Genomic DNA, 11,468 nt, shown 5'->3' with positions numbered 1-11,468 from the left:
CTACTTTATTCTCGTACTTTTTCAACTTTATTCTCGTACTATTTCGAATTTAGTCTCGTAATATTTTGGCTTTGTTTTCGTAATATTTCAACTTTAGTCTCATATTATTTTGACTTTATTATGGTAATATTTTGACTTGATTCTCTTAATATTTTGACTTTATTCTCGTAATATTTCAAATTTATTCTGGTATTTTTTTTAAATTATTCTCCTAATACTATGACTTTATTCTCATATTATTTCTACTTTATTCAGAGTCAGAGATTCTTTATTGTCATTCGCACCTCATGTGGTACATGTGGTGGAGCCAAGTTATGTACGCAGGGTCCAAGTTACATCCAACAATAAAATGTATAAAAAAAAACAGTAATAACATCTAAGATATGAACTAAGAAAAACATCAATTAAATGTACACCAAGCACTCATAACATAAAAACATTGAACATCAGCACAAACATGAACATGAGTCTGTGTGAGCGGATGTGCACTCATGAACACATCAACATTGAAACAGATCAGCAGCAACATGAAACAGATCAGCAGCAACATGATGTGGTTTTTCACAGTGATTATTCTGGTTAGAGATTCTTGTAATACTATGAGTTTATTTATTTACGAGTTCAAAGAATGAGGTCAGCTGACTACCTGAATATACTGAATGACCAGGTTATTCTATCAATTGATTTTTTTCTTCCCTGATGGCACGGGCATACTCCAAGATGACAATGCCAGGATTCATCGGGCTTGAATTGTGAACGAGTGGTTCTGGGAGCATGAGACATCATTTTCACACATGGATTGGCCACCACAGAGTCCAGACCTTAACCCCACTGAGAATCTTTGGGATGTGTTGAAGTGGTCAGAATCTGCCATCATCGATGCAAGGTCTTGGTGAAAAATTATTGCAACACTGGATGGAAATAGATCATGTGACATTGCAGAAGCTTACTGAAACAACGCCACAGAGAATGCATGCCGTAATCAAAGCTGAAGGCGGTCCAACGAAATATTAGTGTGTGAACTTTATTTTGGTGGCAACTTTATTTTTGGCCAGGCAGTGTATTAAAGTTATCGTGTGTCATGTACAATTTTTCTTCCTCGTGTACAATGTTATTTTGAAAAACTGCGAAAGAGCGAATCCGCAAAAGTCTAACCGCAAAGTAGCGAGGGACTAGTGTAAACGCTTGCAAAGCGAACCTTTCTATATCTTCTTTTTGGAATAAGATCACGTTTGTCCAGCCAAAGTTTTGAGCACGGTGGAGTCACAGTTTTGTCCGTCCTCTGAAGCTGAGGCGGACCATAAAAACAACACGAGGATTTCAAGAAACAGCCATTTTCTAATAAATCCCAACCTTCTGTGTCAGTCGGAGCCATGTTTGTGTGATATCATCTAAAATGCTTAAATTATAAATCAAGTTCTCATAAGGATTGTTAAATTAACATAAAGTAGTTCATGTTGGAGTTTGTTGATTTAAAAACTCGTAATGGTTGACGTCTACGTGCAGTCGCTTTAAACTCTTAGTTTTTTAGCCTCTTTGGCTCGTTAAAAGTCTTTAGCTGATGTTTTGTGTAAAAGCTCACGTGTGTCCGCAGACGGAGCCTCCTCTCAACACGCCTGAGAACAGGGAGTACACGGCAGAAATCATGTTCGAGTCCTTCAACGTCCCGGGCCTCTACATCGCTGTTCAGGTGAGAGTCGGGTGGATCTGAGGGCTTTTAATGTGAAATCCATCAAAGCCCGTTTGAATCCGAGTCGGTGAGATAAAATTAGATCCAGTTCATTTTTTAAGGAACTGGTTAATTTTCAGTTCCTTGTTTTAAGTTTCGTAGTTTCTCGGACCTTTCCTTCCTGATTTTAAAGTCTTGAGACCAACGATGTGAAAACGTCCTGTTTTCGTCAGGCTGTCCTGGCGCTGGCTGCCTCCTGGACATCCAGACAGGTGGGGGAGCGGACGCTGACGGGGACCGTGATCGACAGCGGAGACGGAGTCACGCACGTCATCCCGGTGGTAGGCGCTGCACCGTTGTAACGCCTTCGATCCTTCCTCGACCTCTAAACTTTTCTCACGTTTCCTCTCCAGGCTGAAGGCTACGTCATCGGCAGCTGCATCAAACACATCCCCATCGCCGGGCGAGACATCACCTACTTCATCCAGCAGCTGCTGAGGGAGCGCGAGGTGGGCATCCCTCCGGAGCAGTCGCTGGAAACGGCCAAGGCTGTTAAGGTTTGTACGTTTTGTGCTCAAATCTATCAGAGGGCTGTAGGCAAATGCAATAATATAATACATGAAATGCAAATACTTCAAATAAAGTACATTTGTTTATTATACAGTTATTTAACCTTCCATTCTGTATAAAGAACATTACAGAACAGGCTGTGTTGGTGTGGGGGGGGGGGGGGGAGATCTGGGGGTCCTCCCCCAGAGAATTTTGAATAAAGTAGATGCCATTTCCTGCGTTCTGGTGTATTTTACAAAGGTTTATTACAGTAGATTAACATGAAACCAGAAATGTAAACTCAATGAAATCTGACTGCAAAGCTGCAGCTCTGCAGGTAAGGGGCGTTCACTTCAGGACAAATTGAGGTTGCTGATTGGTCAGTTGGATTGGCTGATTGGACATGCTGGATTGATTGACAGGTGGCAGGACTCGTGCCACAAAAAAAAAAAAATCACATATTTTACTCGCCCGTTTGAGACTGTCGTCATTTATTCAATATTTGGTGAATCTAAGGTTTGAGAACTGAATTTTCTTACAAAATCCTATTGATGTTTTTTTTTTTTTTTTCAGGGGTGATTAATAAAAATTTAGGGGCGATTGAGTCCCCCCCGCCCCAAAAGAGGCTAAAATCGCCACTGAAGCCAGTTCATATTTATAATTTACTTTTAAACACTTTATGTGTGATTCAAAGTGTATTAAGTGCAGGATCATTTCTTATATTAAGGTAAGAAATGATCCTGCACGTAATACACTTGTACAGTAAATCACACAAAGTGTTTAAAAGTAAATTATGAATAACCCTTCAAAATAAGAGAGTTCCCATATTTTGTTCCGGCAGGATCCGGCACTTCAGCCCTGGAGATGACGTACTGGTATTTAAACGCATATTTACCGTACACAAAAAGATGTCACATGGGAAGAATTTAAAAACTTTTATTAAAATATGTTCCGAACTTGACTGCTTTAAAATAAACATTTGGAGCCCACGTGACCCGGAGGAGAACAGTCTGTAAATTTATTTATTTTTTATGAAAAATGCCTTTAACATGGCAAAAAAAACAAACAAACACAAAAAGTGCCGGTAGTCGACCAAAAGTTGCGATGTTCTTCCTCCTGCGCTAAAGTCCTCTTGGAGGCTCATAAAAAACGTCGTCAAACACCGTCTCGCTCTCGGCAGCAGTTTCCTCCTTAGACAGCCAGATCGATGGCTTTTAACTTGAAAGCTGCGTCATAAGAAATTCTCCGTGCGTTTTCCTTCATCGCTGCAGATGAACAGGTCTGTGCATGAGGCGCATGTAATGGGGAAAGGGTCCATGAGAGTATCCCTCATTGGTCATTACGGTTAGACTTCTGGTCACATGATGACAGAGTGGGTGGAGTTATGGTTGGGAAGTTTAAACCCTGAGCAAGAAGTTTGGTACATGTGATTACCTGAAATAAATAAGAAAAGACTGTTATGAATTTATGTGACCAGAAGAGGGCAGCGTAGCAATTCAGTTTATTTATTCATCTCAGGGCACTGAACAGACACGTTCATATATAAAAATAATAATTTAACATTATTTATCTGAGGAGCAGACTGATTTGAATTGACTCCATTGCAGACGCTCTTCTTGATCAAGCATGAAGGCGACAGTGGAAAGGAAAAACTCCCTCATGAGGAAGAAACCTTTTAGTACAGGGGTCTGCAACATGCAACTCTTTGGTTCCTCTGCAGCGGCTCTTTCAAGCTTTGACCAAAACGGACATAAAACTGAATTTTATTGTTTATACAAACAACAAAAAAGGATTAGTTCAGTTTTACTGTCATTTCTTTTGCAAATACATGAACACTGGATCAAATACAAGAAGTCACTGTCTTCGTAGTATATAGTTTTTAATTATATAAAGGTAAAAACTAAAATCCCCCCCCCCCCCCAAGAATCTGGCATTTTGCTTTAATAAATGCTAAAAATGTGGCTCATGGGCCACCAGTTCATAACCTCAGTTGTAGCAGGTTGTTGCGGCTCCAGACACGTTTAATGTAGTGAATGAAGGTGAAAAATGGCTCTTTTGATGGGAAAAGAGGCAGAACCAGGCTCAGGACAAGCGGTCATCTGCTTCCACTGGCTGGGTTTGAGAAGAACAGATACACAATGGCAGGTCAAGAATCATGTTAAGATAGAAATAGTATCAAATGAAAACTATTCAATTTTAACAATTCATTTTAAGGCAATGAGGTCAATTTGTCCTCCAGTAGTCCGAACCTATAGCATCATAACAAACCAACCCTGACTATAGGATTTATCAAAAAGGAAAGTCTTAACTAATCCCGGTCTTAAAACTGGACAATGTGTCAGCCTCATGGACAGAAACTGGAAGTAGGTTCCACAAGAGAGGAGCCTGATAACTGAAAGATCTGAAGTCTTTCAGATGAAAGACGAAACTCCTCCCGTTCTGCTTTTGGAAACTCTAGGAACCACAAGTAAGCCTGCAGTCTGAGAGCAAAGTGCTCTGTTAAAAAAATATGGAACAATAAGATCTGTAATATAAGATGGAGCTAGGTTGTTGAGGGCTTTGTTGGTTAGAAGTAAGATTTTGAATTCTATTCTGGATTTGATAGGGAGCCAGTGGAGAGAAGCTAAAACTGGAGAGATATGATCTCTCCCACTAACTCCAGTTTAGACTCTGGCAGCAGCATTTTGGATCAACTGGAGACTTTTTAAAGAAGTTTTTGGACACCCAGATAACAAACCATTGCACTAGTCCAGTCTCGACGTGACAAATGCATGAACCAGTTTTTCTGCTTCATTTTTAGATGAGACGTTTCTAATTTTAGTGATATTGCGCAGGTGGAAGAAGGCGACGACAGCACCACGTGGACTTTAGAGGTTTAAAACACTAAATTAATCTCTTCCAAATCTTTTTCCTTTGACTGTTTTTTTTTCACAGGAGCGGTTCAGCTACGTCTGCCCTGATCTTGTTAAGGAGTTCAGCAAGTACGACAGCGACGGCTCCAAGTGGGTCAAACAGTACACGGGCGTGAACGCCATCACCAAGAAGGAGTTCACCATTGACGTTGGATACGAGCGCTTCCTTGGCCCCGAGATCTTCTTCCACCCCGAGGTACTGGAGCTGCGGAATGGGTCTTGAAAAAATAGAGCTGCCACATTTATTTATATAAATATTTTATTTTATCCAGTTTGCCAACCCCGACTTCACCCAGCCCATCTCAGAGGTGGTGGATGAAGTCATCCAGAACTGCCCCATTGACGTCAGGCGTCCTCTTTATAAGGTACAAGCGCAGAAACAAACATAAATCTAACCCTAGAGAACTCACCGATGATTCATACTTTGGTGTCAAATCAACAAACAGTCAAAGTTTATGCTCAATAATCCAGGTAAAAAAATCCAACAAAGTTCAGTCAAGCCATCTGGACTTTGTTTTTTTTTTTGTTGAGACGTTTTGTCCTTCATCCAAGAACTTCATCAGTCCGAGGAGCCACAACAAGCTCAGTTCCATATGCAGCACACTCACATAGTGGACCAACCAGTTTGCTGGTGATAAGATGGTTTATGGGGCCTGCTCTCTCCCTCGTTGACATCAAAGTCCACTATGGTCCATTATGGGAGTGTTCCGCTTGTGGGACTGAGTTTGTTTGTGGCTCCTTAGGTTGATGAAGTCCTTTGGATGAAGGATGAAACGTCTCCACACACACAAAAAAAAAAAAAAAAAAAAAGAATCCGTCCAGATGACTTGTCTTAAAAAAAACAAGTTCCACCAAAGAGTTCCCTGTAAGCGTTTCCCAATTAAATATTGGGGAAAATAAAACGGCGTAAACCTGTGTTAGCAAAATGTGATGTGTAGACCTATGAGACTTTATTAAGCATTTTATGATTGTGTCTCCGTCCTTCAGAACGTCGTGCTCTCCGGTGGTTCCACCATGTTCAGGGACTTCGGCAGGCGCCTGCAGAGGGACCTGAAGAGGACCGTGGATGCACGGCTGAAGATCAGCGAGGAGCTGAGCGGCGGCAAGTTGAAGGTAGGACCGTGAGTTCGGAGCACAGGCACGTTCAGCGAAGGTGTTTTAGCTGAGCTGGAGGTCTTTGTTTGCAGCCGAAGCCCATCGACGTTCAGGTTGTCACCCACCACATGCAGAGGTACGCCGTGTGGTTCGGAGGATCGATGCTCGCATCCACCGTGAGTATTCTTGTAGTCCTCTTTGGGAAATAAAAATGTCTCACACCAGTGGATGATTTAGAACATTTTTGTTTTCCAGCCGGAGTTTTACCAAGTGTGCCACACCAAGAAGGATTACGAGGAAATCGGGCCGAGCATCTGCCGTCACAACCCCGTGTTCGGAGTCATGTCTTAAATGTCGGCGCGTGGCGCTCCACAAAGGAACGAGAAGGAAAAATGATACAAAATTTTAAAAAGACGAGAAGTGCCGCAACGTGCTGCTGAAGTCCTACGAGTCTTTGCGCAGATGCTTCAGCAGACCTGAACATAACGACAATGGACCAAACTACCGGGGGGAAAAAAGTCCTTGCAAATGATGAGACGACTCAACCCAAAGTATCCTCGGATAAAATGTTTACTGCAGGGAGGTGATGACTCTTCATTTTTGCGTGCCTCGTCCATTTATCTTTACAGGGTTAAAACAAATCAACATGGGCTGGGTTCTTTGCATTGCATTATGTACTTTATAAAATAAATAAAAAACAACGGAGTGAAACATCGTTTGTCCAAGTGGTGCCAAACATATTGACCTTTCAGTTACTGTTTTCTTTCTGTATCTTTTAAAAATTAAATGAGAATTTGAGTTATTATGAGGTGGGGTTCTGTGGAAACGTTACGAGCTGCTTAAACGATTTGTTTGGTCAAATAAAGGTTCATTTTTACCGTACGGTATTGACAAACAGTTAAACGGAGCTGGGCCAAGACCAAATAGGATTACACCGGTCCTCAAAACATCTTTAATGTTAAACTTTCTTCCAAACGGTCACATTGTGTCAATTTTGCATATAAAAAATAAACAAGGATAAGTAATTTTTTTTTAATTTTTTTAAATAAACTAGGATAAGTAATGTTAGCAGAAGCTTCTCCAGCAAGAAATCCAGAACATTTCTACCAGAAAAACCGTATATCGTTAAATGTGGTAAACAGAACTGCTTATCAATGATACTTTAAAAAAAAAACTTTTTATAGATTTGCTTTTCCCATTTTTAAATACACAACATCAAAAAACATAGAGCCCCCCCCCCCCCCCACACACACACGCACACACACACACACTTCTCACACCGGATCAGTCAAACAGGAGTGTACAGCACATAAAGCAGCCGCCTAACATTGAAGAAAGTCTGACGGATTTTTACAAACCCTGTTTGGTCAGGCGGGACGATTGTGGGGACCACCTGCTCAAGTCGTTTTGCCAGGACCTTTGCAAGGATTTTAACATCAGTATTTAAAAGCAAGATAGTTCTATATCAGGGGTCTGCAACCTGCGGCTCTGGAGCCACATGCGGCTCTTCGGTCCCTCTGCAGCGGCTCTTTCAAGCTCTGACCAAAGCTGACAAAACTGAATTTTATTGGTTGTTATAACAAGAACTAAAAGGGCTTGTTTTAGCGGTTTTCCTGTAATTTATTTTGCAATTAAAATAAAATCACATAAGAATGCATAATTTATTGTTTTAGTTTTAAAAACTGAGCAAAAATTATATTTTTTCTTTCTTTACAAGAATCTTGTCGTATTTTGTCTTAGATTGTAAAAATATCAAGTGTTAAAAATCATTAGATATTTTTAGTTTTTATAAAATGACCCCTACTGTCCAGAAAACGCCCTCCAACAAACTTAAAGTGGTCCGTGGGCCACCAGTTGAGAATCACAGTTGTAGCAGGTATTGTGGTGAGAGTAGACTTGAAAATTTCTTAAACTAAGATGGGAAGCCATCTGGTCCAGGGGATTTTGTATATCATTGATTGTGGAGTTTATCTCAGCTACAGAGAACTCCCTCTCCAAGTCCCCAACGAGGTCAGGATTCACTGAAGGAAGTTCAAGATCTCCAAAAAAGTTCTTCATGTCTGATACGTTAGCTGATGACTCAGTCGTATACAATGACTGTTAAAATTTACTTAAACATTAATTTCAGCATTGTCGTGGCATTGGTTATTGCTGTAACAGTTTAGTTGGCTGACTGTCGCTGCAACTGATGTGTGAACAAGCGCCCAGCCTTTTCACCGTGTTCGGAGTGACCCTGTCTAGAATACTCTGCCTGCTGAGTAGACAAAGTATTAAATTCAGTTTGAAGTAACAAATGTTTTTTTCCATTAGATCCTGTGAGGGGGAGTGGCTATATTCCCTGTCTAACTGTAGTATCTCAACCGTTAGATGTCATAGCCGTACCAACCCCTTCTTGTTTTTGTTTGCACAATAGGAAATTACCTTACCCATGCCTTTAATGCCTCCCAGACAGTATATGTGGTATTCCTGGTGTTTGGTTAACTTCTAGGAAGAATTCAATTTCAGATGTAAGAAATTTGGTAAAGTCTTTCTCAGACAAAAATAAGGCGTTGAATCTCCAAGGATGAAATACAGATTTTGTGATCGGGTTAACCAATTTCATAATAAATGGACCATGGTCTCAGATGACCGTGGCCCCATAATCACATTCCTTCACCAAAGGTAAAATTTGTTTATCAAGAAAAAAAAATTAAAACAATTCAGCAGTACGTCTTATGGACTGGGGGGGGGGGGGGGGGACGAGTGTCTTGAGGTAGAGTTACGTAAAGGCCATACAACAGCCACACCATACGTTCAAGGAATGAATTGATTAGCTGAGCGGACTTAGAGTAGTTCTATGTCATATAGGCTTCGCCCTTTAAGGCTGTCGCTGATGGGTTTATCCCGTTATGCGCAAGCATCATACTGAAAAAATTAGTCCACGCCCACCTGCTGTGTGGGCCCCACCCGATCCGTATAAATTACATTAAGAGCGGGTAATCTGCTCCCATTTTTCTTCAGCAAGCTAATATAATAAAACAGCTGACCTTTTCATCGAGATGTCCAGCTCCAGCACCATCCACTTGTGTCCCTCCTGCAAGACCGGTTACTTGCTTAGCTTCGACCGGCACGACACCTGCGAGGGATGCCTGGGTCCCCGCCACGTCGCCCGCGCTTCCTCCTGCCGCCTCTGTGACGAACTTCCACCGGAGGAAAGGCAGAGGAGAGCAGCCTTGTTTAAGGCTACAAGGACTGCCTGTCCGTGGCGGGAGACTGCTCGCTGGACGACGCCATGGATTTCTTCGACGCTGGCTCTCGGAGTGAATCGGATGATTCCTCTGGGACCGGTGACGTTAGCAGCAGCCCCGACGCTCGTTCCCTCCCGGGGAGCGCAGTGTTGGAAAGAGGGAGGCCGAGCGGATGCTCGACTCCCCCGGGGTTTCCCGCTTCAACGACCACACCGCTCCCTGCCGTCGGCGCGCTCCTCTCGGAGCTGCCCGCCATTATCCGGGAAGCTGCTAACGTAAAGGGGCTCCCCGTCCCCTCCCCCCCCCCCCCCCCCGCTCAGATCGGATAATCTTGCGGGAAGGTTTGGCTCCACGCCGGCTCGCCGTCCTGATCCCATTTGGCCTCGTTTTCCAGCGGTGACATCGTACTGGAACGAGGCCGCAGCCGGTCCTGGTAGGTTAAGGGCGCCCGTCTCCACTTACGCCCCCATCACCAGAGTGGAGGGATTCACCGAACGGGGTTATCCCTCGGTACCCCCCCTTGAGCCAAGCCTCGCGGAAGCCTTCGGAGCGAAGCTGTCCAGGTTGGAGAAGCGTCCCGTCCCTCCGGGGAAACACGACCAGGCGGTGACCGCGCTCTCCAACAGAGCCCACCAGTGTACTTTTCAGGCGGTCGCAGCTAGCAACAACGTGGCGCTGCTAGCATTTAGCATGTCGAAGAGGCTGGAGGCCTCAGACCTGCCGGAGGAGACAAAGAGCTCCCTGTGTAAATCGGCAGACGCCATCCTCAACATGTGCGCCGCTTCCACGGTTTGCCTGTCGAGGATTGCAGCGTGGATGACGGTAATCCAACGTTCCACCTGGCTTCGTCACTCTCCCTCGCTGCTGGAAAAGCTGCACAAGGACTTGATGGAGGGCCCCATCACATCGGACGCGCTGTTCGGAAGCAGCTTAAAGACCATGCTGGCGAACTCGAAGCAGTCGGAGGAGATGTCGGAAGCTGTGCGCCATCTCATCAAGCCGCGCGGCTCATCCCGTCCCCCAGCCCGCTGGAGAGATCGTCGCGAGCAGAGGCAGAAACATCGACGCTCCACGGCAGCAGCAGCTTCGTCTCGCTCAGCTCCACCACCAGCCCCGCCCGTCAGAGACCACCCCCCCCTCCTTCCGGTAACCTGCACTTCAGCGTTTCCCCAGAGATCGCTTGCAGACGGCGCTCGGGGCAAACAAACCGCAGAGCTCACGGGGGAGAAGATTTAAGAAATGACGGTCTGCGGAGGATGTGTGTATAAATGACACAGGAATTGAAATAAATGATTTTTCAATGGTCAAAGTGCCTGTTTTTAGCCAGTCTGTAAGTTCGGATGAGCTCACAGCCGCTACCCACACATCCTCCACACATAGAGAGCCGGTGACCTTAAATAAAGGGTTTTTAAACCCACCGTCGCTTCAACACGTCGAGACGCTCACGCGACACCACGGTAAGCGAAATAACTCTTTGTCAATCAGACCCGCACGATCACCACCCAAGTGGTGTTAAACGCGCACCCGAGCGAGGCAAGCAGCCTCCATCCAAACGGCGCTGTGTGGATGATGCACGCACAGCTGCCCGGCGCTCACCGGCTCACATCGGTATAAATGTGGGACCGCAGGCCGGGTCCGGTGGAGGCCCCCGCTCTCAGCGAAAACAACACACGCCTCACCTGAGCAAATGCGAGCGGCCGTCATCCACCGCGTCTCAGCGATCGGCAGCTCACGGCGGCATAAGCGTGAGACAGCTGAATGAACCCGGTGACGAGCCCCGCCCCCAGCGAGAGCGGCACGCGTCCCTCCAGAGAAAACGTGCGCTTCCGTGAGGCTCACAACCTTCACTTCGACAGCACGGCGTTGATGAAGTCACGCCCTCCGCCTCTCAACGTTCGCACAGCGACATTAAACGTGCAGCCTCACGACGTCATCAGCTGGCACACGCTTCGCCTCAGCACACACCGCCCCGTCCAGACATGAAGGTTGGTCCGCGATCCAGACACAGCGCACGGG

At 44.8% G+C, this 11,468-nt stretch overlaps 1 protein-coding gene across 1 annotated transcript in view; it reads left to right on the top strand.

Moving 5' to 3' along the window:
• Nucleotides 1-6,968, top strand: part of LOC119428809 (actin-related protein 3) — a 14,361-nt gene extending 7,393 nt beyond the window's left edge. The window contains exons 5-12 of the mRNA XM_037696496.1: nt 1,595-1,690; nt 1,903-2,010; nt 2,083-2,226; nt 5,153-5,326; nt 5,403-5,495; nt 6,118-6,243; nt 6,318-6,401; nt 6,481-6,968. Coding sequence (XP_037552424.1) covers nt 1,595-1,690; nt 1,903-2,010; nt 2,083-2,226; nt 5,153-5,326; nt 5,403-5,495; nt 6,118-6,243; nt 6,318-6,401; nt 6,481-6,576 — 921 coding nt within the window. The 3' untranslated portion in view covers nt 6,577-6,968. The remainder of the gene's footprint in view (nt 1-1,594; nt 1,691-1,902; nt 2,011-2,082; nt 2,227-5,152; nt 5,327-5,402; nt 5,496-6,117; nt 6,244-6,317; nt 6,402-6,480) is intronic.
• Nucleotides 6,969-11,468: the final 4,500 nt, after the last annotated feature.

Source organism: Nematolebias whitei, chromosome 23 (genome assembly GCF_014905685.2).
Source record: "Nematolebias whitei isolate Nwh7 chromosome 23, NemWhi1, whole genome shotgun sequence".
Classification (NCBI taxonomy): domain Eukaryota; kingdom Metazoa; phylum Chordata; class Actinopteri; order Cyprinodontiformes; family Rivulidae; genus Nematolebias; species Nematolebias whitei.
The sequence above is the reverse complement of the archived record's forward strand: the minus strand, read 5'-3'. Positions and strand labels throughout refer to the sequence as shown.